Source organism: Corvus brachyrhynchos, unplaced genomic scaffold (assembly GCF_000691975.1).
Source record: "Corvus brachyrhynchos isolate BGI_N302 unplaced genomic scaffold, ASM69197v1 scaffold209, whole genome shotgun sequence".
Lineage (NCBI taxonomy): Eukaryota > Metazoa > Chordata > Aves > Passeriformes > Corvidae > Corvus > Corvus brachyrhynchos.
This window is the reverse complement of record NW_008246056.1, coordinates 2,395,990-2,413,632: the sequence shown is the minus strand read 5'-3', so window position 1 is coordinate 2,413,632 and position 17,643 is coordinate 2,395,990. Positions and strand designations below refer to the sequence as shown.

General features: G+C 39.8%; 1 protein-coding gene across 1 annotated transcript in view; it reads left to right on the top strand.

The window, feature by feature from the left end:
• GYS2 (glycogen synthase 2) overlaps window positions 1-17,643 on the top strand; it is a 44,027-nt gene that overhangs the window by 15,706 nt on the left and 10,678 nt on the right. The window contains exons 5-9 of the mRNA XM_008642452.2: window positions 5,534-5,678; window positions 10,202-10,319; window positions 10,725-10,845; window positions 13,444-13,550; window positions 17,129-17,188. Of these exons, the coding sequence (XP_008640674.1) occupies window positions 5,534-5,678; window positions 10,202-10,319; window positions 10,725-10,845; window positions 13,444-13,550; window positions 17,129-17,188 (551 nt within the window). The remainder of the gene's footprint in view (window positions 1-5,533; window positions 5,679-10,201; window positions 10,320-10,724; window positions 10,846-13,443; window positions 13,551-17,128; window positions 17,189-17,643) is intronic.

Below are 17,643 nucleotides of genomic sequence, written 5' to 3'. Positions count from 1 at the left end.
AATGGCAGGAATTTCCCTGCCTCTGCTCCAGTGAGAACCTGGCTGTTAAACCCTTAGCAGGTGCCCAGAAACACAGTGACCACCAGAAGTAACACTGTTGTGTTACTATTTAGTGCATATTTTAGTTCCTAGATTCACATTTAATTCACTCTCACCTCTGAGAAAGGAAGGGAGGGAAAACCAAAAGCGCAAAACAGAGGGTGACTTGTACAGTAACTGGCAGTGTCTTTATTTTTATCTGCTTTTAAACATTTGAAGAACTCTGGGTAGATGACTGGGCTGGGGACTGCTAACCAAACCTATGGATTACTGGCTTGAACTCTTCCAAACTCAACACTTCCTAATTTCAATAACAAGCAGGGTTTGTTATGAGTTTAATTCCCAAAAGAAGTTTAAGAACTTTTGTATGTCGAATTAGTCCAACCAGCAGGGCATTTTTCCTATTGTCCCAATGTCCAGTGTCGTTTTTACACTGGTGAGTGTAAGGCTTTTTTGTTGCCATGATAAACTGAACCAGTTATTCCTAGCTAACTCCTAGGTAAAAGTTAGGAATTTCTGTGAAAAAGAACTCTGAGTCTGTGGAGCCTTTCTCTCTTCAGGAGGAATTGACTTCTCAGCTGAAAATCGAGAATGTTACTTTTTTATTGTTTTTCCCATTGTTTAAAGGGACCGATTCAGTTTTTTGTTTATTTCTTTGTTTAGTTGGGTTGGGGATGTTTTGGTATCCTTTCATCCCTCTAGAGTTTTAAATAGACCAGCACTTTCCATAAATTGACTGATCCAGACAAGTTCCTAGGTGAATAGGCAGCTCATTTTGGGAAATTATTTAACCTGGAATTTCATCTGAGAGGCCATCATCTGAAATGATTTTTGGGACCACTGGCCTGGCATAATGGAGAGGTTTGTATGCTTTAGCCTCTGATGCTTCTTACTAAAAAACCACTTTGAGTTTAATGGGAGAAGTGTTCCAAGGAGAAGGAAAAAAAGGCTGGTCATATTCTTCATTGCCTTTTTCCTTAGGTTGCCCTGCCAATGTGTAAAACTTCTGTTTAGAACTTGGAACATTTTCATTCAGCTCACGCAGGTGCAGCTGAATCCACTTTGCAAAGTGGTAGAAAATCCTGTTCCAAGAAGTCTAAATGGAAAAGTACTAAAAATTCCAATGAAAATTAATAGCCAAGAGCTTTTTTGCTGACAATATCTCACTCCACTTAGTGCTGTACTGTCCAGTTTGTCACTGAGCTCACTGTTACACAAAGCTAATCCTCTTTGTCAGCAGAGCAGCTGATGAAAATCTGATTTAAGCCAGGAAGCATAAATTTCATTCTCTTTTGGCCTGGCAGAGCTATACCAGAATGGATGTTCTCTTTGCACAAGGTAACAGTCAACTGGAGGTAAATTTGATGTAAGCTGGATTTTAAAAGAGTAGTTATTACCTAATTCAGACATTGGCAGCCAGTGAGATTATGCTGGAAGCAAAAATGTTTCCATTCTACCTTTTAGTAGGTAAGGAATCTGAACTTCAAACCAGTCTCTGTTCCTTGGTCCTGCAGAATCACTTTGAACTTGAGTGTACCACTGTTTTAAAAGACCAAGAGAGATTATTTCATTCTGTCTTTAAAATCCTCATGCATCAAACCTGTACCTTCCATTTGAATTATGAAATATTTACAGAGATATTATCCATTCTCGAGGTAAGGTTTAAATGCTGAGGGTAGTATGTATTATTTCTGCAAAGGTGTCACAGTTTTATTTAGGAAAATTGCACATTTTAATTCCAGTTTGAATTTGTATTGGTTCAACTTCTGTTGGTTTTCATCATACTTTTTTTTCTTTAGGAAGGCATAGCCTAATATCAGTATCTAGAGATTCTATGCAGACTGTAACAAATAATTTATCTGTCTTTCAGAAAAGTATTTACATAGCTAATATAGTCCTTCCTCCTTTTCCACTCTCAAATGATTTTTGTGGTTTGGAAACACTTTGCTATTTGTCTTTAAAATTTTGAAGTAGGAATGGCTGATTTGGATTTAGTACTTCAGCAACTGTTTCCAGAAGAAACATAATGCCAGTATTCCATAACTGCTCAATATTCTCTTCTTTTTTCACTCCTCGTTCACCGTAGCTGTCTTAAACAGAATGTCATGCTGGGAGGCTCAGTGATTACCTGCTGTGCCCCCTAATGTGTTGAATTTTAAGACATGAATGAGATGTTGTGCTCATTACATGGATCCACATAAAGGACAGAAACAAGCTGAAATTTTCCCTCAGAATTGCACTGCAGAAAATGCAAATTTTATTCCAAAACATTATACCTGTGGAACATCTTCCTGTTTTGCTTTGAAATTAGAGTGGACTTATAAATGAGTCATTTCCCCTTCTAATCCATGCCATCTTGTAAATTCTAATAATCGGCTTGGTTTCTACCAGTCAGGGAAGGAGGGGATCCTCCAATAAATTTACAGGGAGGTGGATTTTGAAGTTGTTAGTCTTTAAATATCACTGAGGGAAGAAATGGTTGGACTTAAGGATCTTAAGAACCTTTTCCACCCTAAAGGGTTCTGTAAACAGTTCATCTGACTTCGATCTGTTTTCTCTTGATGCAGCTGTCATCTGTGGCTGTGCTAGTGTTCCCATTTGCTGATAACAGCAAACAAACAAAAGCGGGTGTGACGCACTTCACGGGTATCTCTCTTTGCTCTCGCTGAACATGAAGGATATGGAACAGAGTTCACGGGAGCCTGAGCTGGGCTGGACAGAGAGCAGGGCTGAATGCTGAGAGGAACATTAGGCTGGGCGTGAGGAGCTGCCCGGCTGTCCTGCTGGTTTCAGCATATTGCCCCATGCCCCCCAGTGCCTCTAGTTCTGGAGCTAAGATTGTCACAGCAGGCTCAGCTGTCTTTGTACAGGACTGGGTGGGTTAAATTTGTCGCCTGCACTGTCTCATCAATTAATTTTCATTTAACCTGCCCTTCAGCTTGGCTAAGGCTCTTTTCTGAAGTCGCTTGTCTAGCCTGCTCAGAAGCGCACAGTTCTTACTCCACATTATAAGTGAGGTCAAAAGTCAAGGTCTTGCTTTACTGATCGGTGCTGGAAGCTGCTGGAGAGTGAGAGCAAATGAAATGTGAGAACCCCATGACCTCTGTTTGTACTTCCTAGTAGATGTGGAATTGTGTACCTTTGCAAAAACATGCCAAAAGTCACACAAGCATATGCAAGATAAAATACTTCCCTTTTCCAAAAGATGGAAAAATGAAAAGCAATGAAGAAATACACATTGATATGTGTTAAGTATGTAAAGTCCTTTCATGCAATCACAGAAATAAAAGTTAACTAGAAATAAGTCATAGCACTTAATCTTTTTTTTAACTTTTCTCCCAGTAAGGTTACAGGGAGTGTTTATCTACAGTTAGTGAATATGTCAGTTTTTAATCACATTTTGTAATTAAAACCCATTCTTGCTGAGAAAGGGAAAAGAGAAAGAAAACCCTTTGAAGTCTGACCAGCTATTTGTTTGCTAGCAATTTAAAAATTATTTTTAATAGAAAGCCAAATGTGTTTGAAAAGATTTGCATAGTTGTGACTGTGCGGTGGTGCCCATCCCATTCATGTGTTTGTTCAGCATGCTAAAGAACCACCCCATTTTGTATATTTTTGCACAGTGTGTTTGAACAATCAAAAATGCAGTTAAGAGCTGCTTGTGAATCAGTTTAGTGTAAACCAAGCACGATGCTGAGACGTGTGGCACTATAAGGAGTCAGATGAATTCCCCTCTATTTTTCTCTTCTCCGTGCTCTTTCTGCCACTCGGCTTCTGTGGCAAATGAGATATATGTTCCAGAGGAAATATAATCTTTTGTATTTCAAGCTCTAAGATTCTTACGGGGAATGGGGAAAATACGATACATGATGATACAACTGAGAAATGGTATCATGGTATTTAGCACGTAATGTGGTAGAGTGTATTTGGCAAACGTGAAAAAGCTCTTGATATAGAGGATCGTCAATACCAAAATAAAGCATCTAGTTTCTTTGGAAGTTTTCAGCTGAGATTTTACTAGAGTCCTTTTTTTTTGGTCACACAAGGGTGAGTAGAGTGGCACTTTCAGCTAATACAGTGGAATCCACTTTCCCACAAGTAGTGGAGCACTGCTGCAGAATTAGAGCAGATAAAAGCAACTAACTTTGTTAGCAAAGCAGTTATAAGATATCTATATCTACATCTGTGTCTGCACCTATCTAAGTGAAAACAAGAAGTTTTTTGCTTCAATTTGAAATGGTTCACACTGGGTCAAATTTCTTACAGTATGTTCTGTACCAACATTAAGCATCTACTTGGCAGGACAGGTCATGGTCTAAATAGCTTTATTTCTGTCCAAGTTGCTAAAAACAACTGGCCATGGCAGGGGTCACACGATCCTAACTATAGAAAGTGCTGTCTGCCCTGCCTGTGATAAGGGTTAAATCTATTACAGTCCATGAAGTTACACAGTCAAATGCAATCAAAATCAGGCTGTGCAGCCAGCATTAGGCAGCGATCACGACAGAGCTCATTGAGAGTCGTTGTCACCCTCCGTGAAACTCACACAGTCCATTGGGTGCCCATGCTGTTGACCTTAGAGGGTCAAGATTTCTGTTTCCAGAGGTGAAACATCATGGAAGACTAAGAGGATTGTGATTTAGTTGAAAGCATTGACACCTTTTTTAGACTACGTTGTAACGATTTTGCACTGGACACTGTTAGTGAACATTTGAACCTTTAAGCGTGGGCTCAAGGGAATTGTGCATTTTCTTTGCACCAGGATAACATAAGCTCAGTTTAAAAAAGGGTAGCTGCAAGGTTTAAAGGTGATTTAGAAATACTTTGGTGTTTGGAATGTCTTATCTAGCAGTTTAACTTACATCTGCCTCTAAAAATTAAGGGAGTTCAAATTGAAATATAAGAAGCAGCAAATAACAGTTGGATTTGGAGGAAGAACATCTCTGAGTGTCAGAAAATATCTCATTTTCTATTTTCTTTGTTCCCTTGGGATTTGTTACTGAGTCTTTACATCCTGCCTTTCCACCACACCACATTTCTCTCTTGCCTGTGATTTCTACCATTCTACCCAGTCCCCAGGTTCTGTCCTCATCCCCATTTTTTTTTTTCTTCTCTCCCCTTCAGCTACCAGCAACCTCCCTGCTCTCCCAAGTTTCCCAACAAGCCCAGGGAAGCTGCAACATGATATATTGCCAGCCAGCAGGCCAAATTCCACAGACCCTTACCTTTCATGGGATCATTAATTTAGGTTTCCTTCCATGGCAGAACTGCCATTTTTTCAGGAAAAAAGCAGGAACTGAGAGCTCTCTCACTCTTTCAAGCTCTTTGAAGTTGATAAAATAGTTCAAAAACCAGAATGACTAAACAGCAGCATGTTCACATGGTTCTCATTCCCTGGGGAAACCGAGCCTAGCAGGAGCAACCTTCCCTGAGGGAGACAGTCTGATGGTCACATCACACAGGCATGTTCTTTGTTTGTTTTGTTATATAACAGTTTGACATTGACAAGGAGGCTGGAGAGAGGCAGATTTACCATCGGTACTGTATGGAACGGGCATCTGTGCATTGTGCCCACGTGTTCACCACAGTGTCCCAGATCACAGCTACAGAAGCAGAACATATGCTTAAAAAAAGCCCTGGTAAGACCTGAAAAATTTTTTTACTGTATTTCCTCCAAATGCCTGAATTTCTTTAGACTGAATGAACATAACAGAGACAGGTATGCAAACATGAGGAGAAAGGACACATGCACAGGTGTGTCTGGCTATGCTACAGGGATTAACCAATTTTCCATGGATGTTGGGCTTTTTTTGCCAGGACTCCTCAACTTCAGGAATTTTGTCTGTGGCAGGGTTTCCATGCTTTTAGAACTGAACCATGATAAGCTTCATATAGATAAAATATTTTCTATTAGGCCTAGAAGTAGAGTTTGAAAAATAGTTGTGCCCCCAATAATTTGTCTGTTTTTCCCCTTGATATTAGTCTCATAAAATTTGAAACTTAGAAACCTTGTCCTGTTCCATGCATGGATTTTGAGTAAGGTCATGATCCCGGTTTGATGTGTCATTAAAGTTCTCTTTTAAATCATCTCAGTGCTTTATAGGGACAAACCCCAATACTCCATCTGCAGGTAAGCAGCATGAGGGGAAAACGGCACAACAGTTTTGGAGACTATTTAGCAGGTGTGTTCATATCTTGGTTATTTTAAATATAACAGTGCTCAAATTAATTTTTGTTTGTTTGTTTGTTTGGGTTTGTTTATGGGTTGGTTTTTTTTGCTTATTTTTTGTAGAGCTTTTAGCTGGTTTGCAGTGCTAATTATAGTTCTTTATTTTTATCCTGGTTAACTTCAATGCTTCAAGCCACATTGTGGTTCCTGAACCAGAACAAAAGAGCTGTTCATTGAATCCTTTGCCTTGTTGCTGACTAGCTGTCAATAGGATGGTGAACTTAGATTATTTTTTTCATTTTATTTTCAGCATGAAAGCCACGTCTTAAAAGTCACTTAAGTTCAGTCATTTAAACTGGGATATCTCTGAAAGGTCTTGATTTTTACAAAGTGTGGAGCACTCTGAAAATAAGACTTTTGAAGCTGTTTTATGTCGGCATGAGGCTTCTCCCCACAACAGCTACCCTTGAAAATCATAGTCTCTGTTTTGGGATTTTAGGAGATTGAAATGAGTCTGAATCCAGTTTAATTTGGGGAAGAAAATCTCCAGACTGCTCAGAGATAAAACATCAGTTGGAGCTGAAGAGAATTCCATGCGCAGAGATTCACAGGCCTGAGCTTTTTGTGATTATTCTTGCAACTTTGAAGAAACCAAGTAAATATACTTAATGTTTGGGTTAAAAAATTACTGACACGTGTCATGCTTCATGTTGACACAGCTAGAAAGAAATTCAGTAGGAATTGCCACCCCAAATCCTAAGAGACAACTGTAAGTGGAAAGTATGTTCTGATGGGAAGAAGTACTTCAATAGTTTCTCTGAATCCAAGAACACAAATAAACTGTGGAGGAGCCTATTCTCACACTATTTATTCTCTCTGATGCTGTGAAATCTGCACAGACATTGATTGTTTGGAAAGTCCAGCAATCCTTCAGTAGGTCATTGAGCTTGAATTCTGCAAAGGAACATGAATACTGAAAGCATGTGTACATTTCTCCATCCACTTTAAAAATAAACCTTTAAAAGGGGGGATGCAGAATTGGCACAATTAACTTTTATTTACATTTATTGAGACATAAACTTTGTAACCAAATTGTTAGCTAAAAATAACTCAGAAATATGCTTTGTTGAGCTGTCTCTGCTACTCCTCTTTAACATCAAACTTGGATTATGATTTAAATTATAAATCTCATCACTTGGAAAAGTCCCTTTAAAATTTAGTAAACCTGATTACATAAAGAACTTGTGCAGCAGGACAAAGGCCAATTTTCCACTCTAAACCTGGCAGAATGACTGCTTGCATTATGCTGATCCCACTTGCTGCAGTTGTTACGTGATCAACAATTTATCAAACCATATTTGTCAAAAGCTTGAGTATCTTTGATGTATCCAGCAAGATTCTGTCAGTGATCATAAGTTATATTCTTGTGATTTGAAAACTGATGTTATGGGATTTCTAATGCTTTCACTCAGGTATGAAACATATTTCTCATTAGCAGTAGAGAAGACTTTGAATCAAAATTCCAAGAGACTCAGGTATCGTTTGAATTCTAGATCTAGGCTTCCTGCTTGTATATATTTGATCCAAATCATAGAAGGAAACTGAAAAAGTATGAGTCAACCCTGAATGTTAGTAATCTATCAACAGAAAACTTCATACTGTGCTAATATTACGTAAATCAATGGAAGTTTCTTTTGTATTAATACAGAAGTAAAAACATTCTGATTTGACCTACTTGGGACAATTTTTCAAACAAAAATGTCATTAATGCACTAAACAACAACAATAAAATAAACCCAAAACAGTTAACATAGGGACCAAGCTCTGTTTCATCACTTCATCCCTCATACATGTTCAAAATAATCCTGTAGGTTGAGCAGAAACAGTGAACTGGGTTCTGTGGGCCACCACGTCTGTCATGCATCTCAAAGCCTTAAACAAGAGATGGATTGAGCCCCAATCCTCATGAAAGGATTCAACAAAAGGACATGGGAATAGGTTATACACAGGCTGCTGCTGATGTGTGAAGGTGTCTAAAACTCCTGGATAAATAAGTGTGAGAGTGGAAGGAAGCCCGCCACAAGTACCCAGGCAGGGATTCTTCCTTTTTTGGGAAGACTTTGAAATGGTTGCAGTCTCATGTCCTGCACGAGCCAGTTCTTCCATGCCGAACAAGAAGCAGGCCACAGAAAGGAGAAGGTTGTTAAGACAATGAAGGATGTTTCTGCTCTGTTTGCCTCTCCCCAGAGGTCTTTGTTCAGAGAAGTTTTAAGTGCTGGGCAGGAGAAGGTAAAAGCAGGTCCACCAAGACTGTTTTGTCATTGAAACCCATATCTTAAGTACCTAACAAGTAAAGATTTCCTGGTCTTTAGTCTCAAATGTTGTATTCCAGAAACAGATCCATCAAGACTTTTGCTATTTCATGGTTACCACTAAAGGTTATATTTTTATCTATTGCTGTTTAACCTAGAGTGTTTCAGGATATTTTACAGGTGAAGGTTTAATCAGAGATCACTTACATGGCAGGAAAACACATATATTGCTGAAGCAGACTGTAATTTTCACGAAAGTAATTAAAAATGGCTGTGACATTTGCATAATGTCAGGCAAGTAGACTGGATAGCATATAGAGAACTGATTGTACTTATTTTAAGATCACCTGGATATGGAATCAACCAGAGGAGCCAGAGGTGTTTTAAAGAAGTCCCTATAAGTCTGCCCAGAAATAGGAGACAGTTTTATGTTGTCAGAATGTTAATGCTAGGCAGGCAAACCTCTGCTGATGGGGGAATGGATGGGGACAGTGAATGTCAGGCACCTGTGGCTGAAGGACCACGATAGCAGGGATGTCCAGGACCTGTATCAGTGCCAAGCAAGAGGCTGTACTCCCAGGAGTAACCCTGGTGTATGGGAGGATTAACCACGAGCACTGAGATCACAGGAGGAGCTGTTTGGTTTGCAGGAACCACATGTTGTAGGGAATCATATCTTATGGAAGGACCTTTGAATGCTGCACAGGACCTTTAAAGTAACTCCAGTTCATGGGTTATGATGCTTTTCAGGAGAACAAGGATGGAATCTGCCTCACTGCATCCCCTAACAATTAGTGCTTCTTGTTTCTTTGGAGATGGTTTGTATTTGAAGAATCTCTGGCATCATAAATGAGTATAGGTCTGTTTCAGTCAGTTGTGATGCCATGAAATATGTCTGCTGAGGAACTGGCCTTCCCTTTCATTTCCATTCATAACCCAGCTCAAAGGACAGAAAATGGCATTCTTTCCATCTACTTGGACTGGATTTAGGGCAAGCCTTTGAAAAGCTGCTGTGACCTACCAGAAAGGCTAAGAGTGACTGAATTTCAGTGTCTGTCCTTTGTGTATATCCTATAACTCTACCTTCAAAATGCTGGAAATGAACAAATTTTAATCATAAGATCCTATAGAATCTTGGAGGAGAGCAGCAGTAAAAATGTGAAGTGTACTGTTCTGTGGCTGTTTTTAGGAGAAATGCAACAGATTACTGGAAATAGGATGTTTTAAAAAGGTTTCTAATATGCTCCCTTTTTTGATAAATCCTCAGAAGTTTTGATAGAATGGATATCTCTTGTGCCATGCACTAAACAAAGGCACAGTTTCTGCTTCCAGGGCTCTCAGTCTATAGTGATAGAGCAGGCAACAGTGATACCAAGGATCAAGAGGTAAAGGACAAATTGCACAACAAACATATGGCTCAATGGAGACATTACTGGAGTCTTGACAGGACAAAAGGGCAGGGTCTACCCAGTGTTGAGGACAGGTGAAAGCTGCTCTGATGCTGCAGACAGTGGAGAACCACGTGCAAGAGCTTTGTGGAGGCAGTGCTGTTCCCTCCCCATGAGTAACGTGAAGACGTAACCTGTTCACATAAAGCTGAGAGACACATTGGTTCTTTCCTTAAAGACTAATTTCTCTGACTCTGAAGATGTCTACCTCTGACTTTTCTCTGCTTTTCCAGATGTTGTCACACCAAATGGCTTGAACATTAAGAAATTTTCAGCAATGCATGAGTTTCAGAATTTGCATTCCATGTACAAGGCTAGGATCCAAGAGTTCATTCGAGGTCATTTCTATGGGTATGCTTTTACTTTTCAAAAATTAGCAACGCTTGTCCAACACTATTTAAAGCAAGAACCAAAGCAGGAGGACTAACAAGTACTTCATAGAGGAGTGGAAATGTTGAAACCAGCTTATTCAAATATCTGTCTGGGATTTCTCAGTCAGAAGCTAAGGGAATTTTAGACACCAGATCTAACTCTGCTTAACAGATTATGATATCAGATAACAGATCTTGATCTGTTTGTTATTTACCCAAGATGCAGTTTGTCAGATTAAGATAGTCAATTTAAAGCATGGCAGAAAAGCCTCACTTTCATTTTCCTCTTGAGATAGTAAGTTCCTCCAGAGCAGAAAGCTGTTGTGTGTTTTGTTTGATTATATCTTGAGACATACTTTGTTCTTGTCTGTTTTCTTGCTTTCAGCCACCTCGACTTCAATCTTGACAAAACCTTGTTTTTCTTCATTGCTGGGAGATATGAGTTTTCCAACAAAGGAGCTGATATGTTTCTAGAAGCCTTATCAAGATTAAACTTTTTGCTGAGGGTAAGAAAGCTTACACAGCTGTTGAAAGCATAGAGCTTATGCTCAAATTTACCATACTGTGGAAGTCACCTGCAAAAATTCCCTTTCAATACTCTGGTTTATAGGAAAGTAATTATGGGATATTCACAGTTTTCATAGAGCTCTCTCCCTGAACCATCAGAATATATCATGATTTCAGACAATTTAAAAATAGTTCAAGAAGTTAATCCATGGTTACCTCCCTGGTTTTTAGAGAGAAGTAATGAAAATAGTATTCTAGAGTTTGCCCTGATGGCTTACATATAATAATGGAAATAAAAGTAAGCCTTTAATGCTGCATTTTGAAAACATCCTTTTAAGCAAATTGCTTAATTCATTAGGACTTGGTCATGATCTTTTAAATCTCTGAGTACTTCTGCCCCATTGGATGGGAATCTTGTATTAAGATTCACAGTGACAGTGGCCTGGTGTAAAGCAGTGGGAAGCCATGCAGTTCTCCATGGTCCCGTTTCCTCAGCTACAAAATGAGTGCAATGTTTCTAAATGCCTTTATGCCGTACTTCAACGCAGATAAGAGCAAGGCCTTGTTATATCACAGAGCAGAGCCCTTACCACCTACAGTGAGGGCATTGAAAATGTCTCCAGACGTGTCCCAAAGACTGGTATATTGAAAATAAAACCCAGAAAAAACGCTAATTGGTTTTCAGTCATCTGGCAAGGGTCAATTAGCTGTCATCCCAGACTCTGTCTTTTGTACTCTTATCAGCTGAATGATATGGAAAATCTGGATAAAAATTTTGGTACTGCACTGCCAGCAGGGATAAAAGAATCACTAATGTTCAAAGCCCTGAGTACACTTGTTCTACCACCACCTTCTATTAATACACCATTAGAGCCTCTGGGTTTTCTGGAAATTCTTAATCCCTTCATTCACAGAACTGAAGTATTTCTTCCACAACAGAAGTCGGTTGTTTGGCAGTGCTGGGCAGTGTTAGTGGCGTTTACATGGCTGTTATCTGTGAATGCTGATAACATGGAAGGTCTTGTGTGATAAGAGGGAAAGAATCGGCTGAGCAATATTGCAGCAATCTCTTGTTGCAGTTAATGATTTAAATCATAGAATCACAAAATCCTTAAGGTCGGAAAAGACCTCCAAGGTCACTGAGTCCAACCTTTGTCCAAACACCACCTTGTGTATTAGACCATGGCACTAAGAGCCATGTCCAGCTGTTTATTGAACACTTCCAGGGACAGTGACTCCACCACCTCCGTGGGCAGCCCCTTCCACTCCCTGATCAACCTTTCTCTGAAGAAATTCTTGCTGATGACATCCATGGCAAGCAAAGCTGGTGGAAATTAAAGGCAACTGGGGCTAGTTTTCCCAAGCTCTGTAGAACAGTGTACTGTTGCTTCTCCCATAAGCTGAGTAGCCTGGATTTATTGCATTATTCTTCTAATGTGGATGCCAGCATCTGATTAGCTGTTCAAACACTTATTCTGTAATTATTTCAAGAAGTAACTCCATTGGGAATAGCAGACTACCTGTACTACTTAAAAATCTGGAAATGATGGTGCTTTCTAAACAAGTCCCAGTGGTGGGCCTGAACCGAAAAAATATACATTGTTGCATGGAATTATTTCATTTTATAGAGATTTTTTCCTTTGCTGCTTGAAAACCTCACTAAAATTTTGGAAATAAAATAGGAATGTTGGGAGAAATTGTTAATGAGCACTGGGATCGTGGCATGATGGACTTGGAACCTGCTTTGAAGAGAGGGAAGGGAAGAACATTAATTAATATTAACATGATAGATGACTCCCATAGGTTATTTTATAATGTACATTTCCCTCTATTTCAGTCTGAGAGAAGGCACACTAACAGCATGTTCATGTGTCTAAAATTTGAAATGGAGGCAATTCAAAGTGATTGAATTTTTACAGCTCTGAACAGAGTTCACCCTTAGCTGTTCTTTAAACAGTTGCTGACAGGAGTAAAACCTCATCTGTGCAGCAAGGAATGGACCTGGTATTTTGAACCTTGTTCGTGCACAGGAGAAACTAGCAAGTGAAACCATCTGGAAATAAAGGGTCAGAATTTACAGCAAGTGCTTTCTGCCTTTGAAGCAGCTGGATGGGAGAGAGGAACAAGAAGTTACTTGTGGCTTTTTGTTGTCTGGCAGTTCTTAGCCAGGGGTTCAGGTAGAAAATGGTTACTCTTTTCCTGCCCATACACCTGCTGCTGTAGGGAATCCCTCATCTCATGCCTAGGCATACCTCAGCTAGTAAACCAATCACTCACTCCTGCCAGTGCAGTTTGTGTTGGGTGAGAAAGCGTGTAGGATTTGAATTTTTTTGCAGTTTAAGTGCACATCCAAAGCCATGTTCTCTAAACCATGAGAGCTCAGGAAGATCTGATTGCCCAAACTGAAAGTGGGGGACATCTTTGTCTTGATCTCTGATTTGACAAAACTTCATTTGTAGCAAGAGCTACTAGATCAGAGCCTGCCTGGAAAACTAAAGTGTATTTGGTGTTTCCTGTGACTAATTCTTAAAGTTGGCTGTGATACACTGTGTGAGATTTTTTTTTTTTTTAATTCCTCTCCGTTTCTTGTCACGTAGGTTCACAAGACTGATGTTACAGTTGTTGTGTTCTTCATCATGCCAGCAAAGACCAACAATTTCAATGTGGAAACCCTGAAGGGACAAGCAGTCCGGAAGCAGCTCTGGTAATTGCCATTCCCACCCTGGTACAATCTGTTGTGGATACTTGCAAAAGTCTCAGCTGGGGAATAATGCTCCTTCTTTTTGCTCTGCTAAAACTGAGGATTGTGGGTAACTAGAATGCATTTCAGGGATGAAAGAGATGGGAAAGATAAATAAGGTCAAATATTTCTCCTTTTAGTTTTTTGGGGTTTTTTTTGTCCAAAGTTATTTTTAGTTAACTTGCCTTGCCATTCTATTAGCAAGCAGTACTTGTTTTGCAGTAACAAAGTCAAATGTTCTTGAAAATCCACTGTTCTGGATGTCTTCTGGCTGTTTCTGGATGTGCCATAGAGCTCCCACAAAATAAAGACAAACTGCTCATTTATCACAGTGAGCTACTCTGTGGGAAAAAGAAATTAATTGCACATCCTCTTTTATTTAGAAATATGGAAATTGCTCTCTGTGGTCCAGCAGAACAGCAGTTGATAACAATTGTCTGTAATTTTCTCTACGGACTGCAACAAGCAGTGGCCATAACCAAGCAGTGAAACTTACAGCTGTAAAGGGAAGATTGTCACAGCCCTTGCTACTTTGCAATGTTCCAAACAAAAAAGCAAAGCAGGAGCAGAATTAACCATCACTTTAACTCCTGTGTGATCCTGTATAGGAGAAGAAGTCTATTGTGAGGGGGTTCTGAACTAAGTGACGCGGCAAAACTGAAACTTCAAATTCATGGAGAAAATCAGTGGTGGGTTATCAAGGAGGAATTTTGTTTTAAAAAGTGAAAAATGCCAGTCCACACAATATATTTACAGATTAATTCTCTAAGCAGGGAAATGGAAGTGTGCACTTTATCAGGTGGCTACAGTGGTTAAACTCTGCGCAGAAGTAAGGAAACTGGTGTTAAAACTGAGGGACGAAACCCCACAGGACCTAGCTGCTGCTTTTATGCCCATCTCTCACTGTGTTTAACCTCTCTGTGATGCCAGTTCTATATTTGTGAAAGGATAGAAGTCTAACCCATTTAGAGATCTGTAGATGAAAGGCACTGGTGTAAGAGAGAGATAAAATTTTTTGTGTCATCTCATTAATGCCTCCAGCAGACGATCTCTGACTCAGTTTTCTGGACATCAGTAATCAAGCTGAAGTAATTGACTAAGGGATATTGAAGTCCTTGACTAATGGATATTAAACTTCTACAAAACCAGTGACAGAAATAATTTAATAAGGGTCACTAAAATCATGTAGCTTTTGCCAAGTCTGGAATAGATATGAGAAATCTCTCTGCTGTCTGAATTATCTCTGGATAATTTAGCACCTTCTTGGGATTTACGGGAAACATTCTGCCTGGCTGCCACTCTGGAAGCCGGTACCACAACAGCTTAATTTATTAATTTTTAATTAATTAACCACAAATAATTCCAGTCGAGACTGGAATTAATTGTCCATCTCTGGCTTCCTAAAAATAATGTGTCTGAGCTGCTGCCTTCACTGCCAGTGGACAGTATGGTTCAGTCCAAATGATGTTTTATCCTGTCCCATTCTGGAAGTGTGATGAGTCACAGGAATAATTCTCTGAAATGCTTTTGGCCTCTGCTTTGTGTTTGATATAAGGGATGTCATCTTTGAATAGAATACTACAGGTACAAATGAAATAAACAATATATGGATGTAAGGAAGGTTTAGATTACATGAAATATGAAATATTCCAGATTGTGTCTCTAGTGCATGATTATTTCTCTGGAACTGTACTAGTTTGAAAGCAAACCAGTGAGAGACTCGAGATCAGAACTACAATTTAATAGGAAAATTAAAAATAAGTGCAGTAGTACAAAAACACTGCCAGAGTCAGGATATGACCTGACACCCTGCTGGGCAGGGTGGTGGCTGCAGTCTGATTAAGGGGTGGCTGCAGTCCTCTTGGGATGATAGATGTTGTTCTGCTGAAGTGGTGGTCCTGTAGAAGGGTCTGGTCTTCCTCTGAAGGTCCAGGGGTGGTTATGTAGCTCTTGTCCTCTGGGAATCCAGCAGGAAAGGGCTGCCTGTGGTGTTCCAAACCTCAGACTATATCCAGGTAGGGATGCTTGGTTCCTCCCCCTGGGTGGAGCCTCCCACAATGGGATGATGTAATTATATGAGTCACACAGTGAGGCTGGATGGCCCACTAGCAGAAAGATAGCCCCCCCAGAGGTAGTTATCAGGGATGTGTCCTGGAAGAGATAAGGAACCCTGCCCCACCTGGTCCTAACAGATGGTGATAGAATACATACTTCTGGTTACATCTCACATTGTCACCTAAGACAGGTGCTTAGTAATGCAGGCACAATAATAACAGTAAATTTAAAACTAAAAATGTGAAATCACGCAAAAAATGCTGCTTCCATCTGCTCTTCTCTGTGAAAAGCAAAAGACTCTCTGCATCACTGCATGCAGCATTATCATGGTCATAATCTGAACTCCAGGATAAGCCCACCTGCTAGTAGCATTACATAATAATATCAGGTGATTTTCAGGATGCCACAGAAATTAAAGACAAGAAGAGGCTGGCGCTTATAAAGGAATGTAGCACTTACAAATTAATAGGTGATGGCTGACTCAGGATGTAAAATCCTTCTTTTCCTCTGCTTCTGAAAAAGCAGTCTATCCCATCTGGGTTAAATTATAGATATTGTGCATGGCAGTCTATGAAAATACAGTCATGTGGGAACTATCCTTCTGGGGTTTGGGTCAGTGTGGTTTGACATTTAGATGGTTTACAACTCACCCAAAATTCATTCATCCACTTTTGTGTCTGTGTGAGTTGGGAGGGAGTACCTAAAACCAGGTGTGTGGATTCCCAGCTTGGTAAAGTTTAGGATTTCACTTCAGAAGTTTTGCCTTAGCCCAAAGTATAATTGGAAATCAGAAAGGCAGGAAAAGTTCCATGAAGTGAAGCTTTACTCACAGTGGATTTACTCAACTTTGGAGTGCATTTGCTGTTTTGACAACAGAACTTTCAGCCGGGGGCAGAATAATAAAAATGACTCCTTGCATGTAGAACAGTGGTTCACTGGAGTTCTTCCTTAGCTGAAGTATAACATTTGTCTGACACATGCCTCACTGATAGCTTAAAACTTGGTCTGAACTTTTCAGGAAGTTTTTTGTTTTGCAAACAAATTAAAATTTCAGTCTAACAATTGTTTCCAAAAGTTTTTGGGTTGGGAAATAGGGCAGAAAGTGAAGGGGGAAGCTTGCCTTGACAATTCTTATTTGTTTAATTCTTATATCCTGCATCTCTCTTTTAGGTCAAGTGAAGCTGGAGGTCTCTCTGTCCATTATTAATGATCATGTTTTAGTACCTAGGGTCATACATATGCTCACTTTTTCACAGCTGATATGTGGCCTACTGGTCAGAGCAGAGGGTTAGAAGGAATCCCTAGTGAAGCTTGCCCCTGACGTTCCCAGTGCACTCATCTGTAGATGCAGGTCAAATCCTCAGCTCCTCTGGAATCCATCAGCACAGCTCCTGGCTGATGTGATGCTGACCTCTGTCTGCCTCTGCATCCTATTTTCTTTGTCCTGTATTCTCCTGTTTTATACGAATATTTATTTATCTTCCTAGGGACACTGCACAATCTGTGAAAGAAAAGTTTGGAAGGAAACTCTACAATGCCCTGCTGAAGTGAGTGAAGAGGTTGCTTTGCTCTGCCTTGCAGAGCCACATGTTCAGGTGGCTTTACCTGTGCTGTTTCTGTGCTTCTGCTCTTTGTGTAAGGAATTTTGACATCCACAGAAGGGCATGGGAGGAAGATATGGGACTATAAACAAGATACTTGTTTAATGGGCAAATCACAGAGAAAAAAATTAAAGGTACTAGCAGCCTGTAGTGGAAAGAGTCATAAGAGACACAAGGGATGTCTAAGTAACACAAAGGCTTAGCCACTGTCAAGAATGAGCTACTTCAGCTTAAAAAAGCACCAGAAACCAAGTAATATGTGTTAATGATTCAGTCATATCATTTCAAAAGACAGTTGGAAGTGCATGACCCAAAGCACAGTAAAAACAAGCTGTGTCCAAAAACCAGAAGAAACCAATCCTTTAGCTTTTTTTTTGGAAGCTAATTGGCAGGTCAGCAAG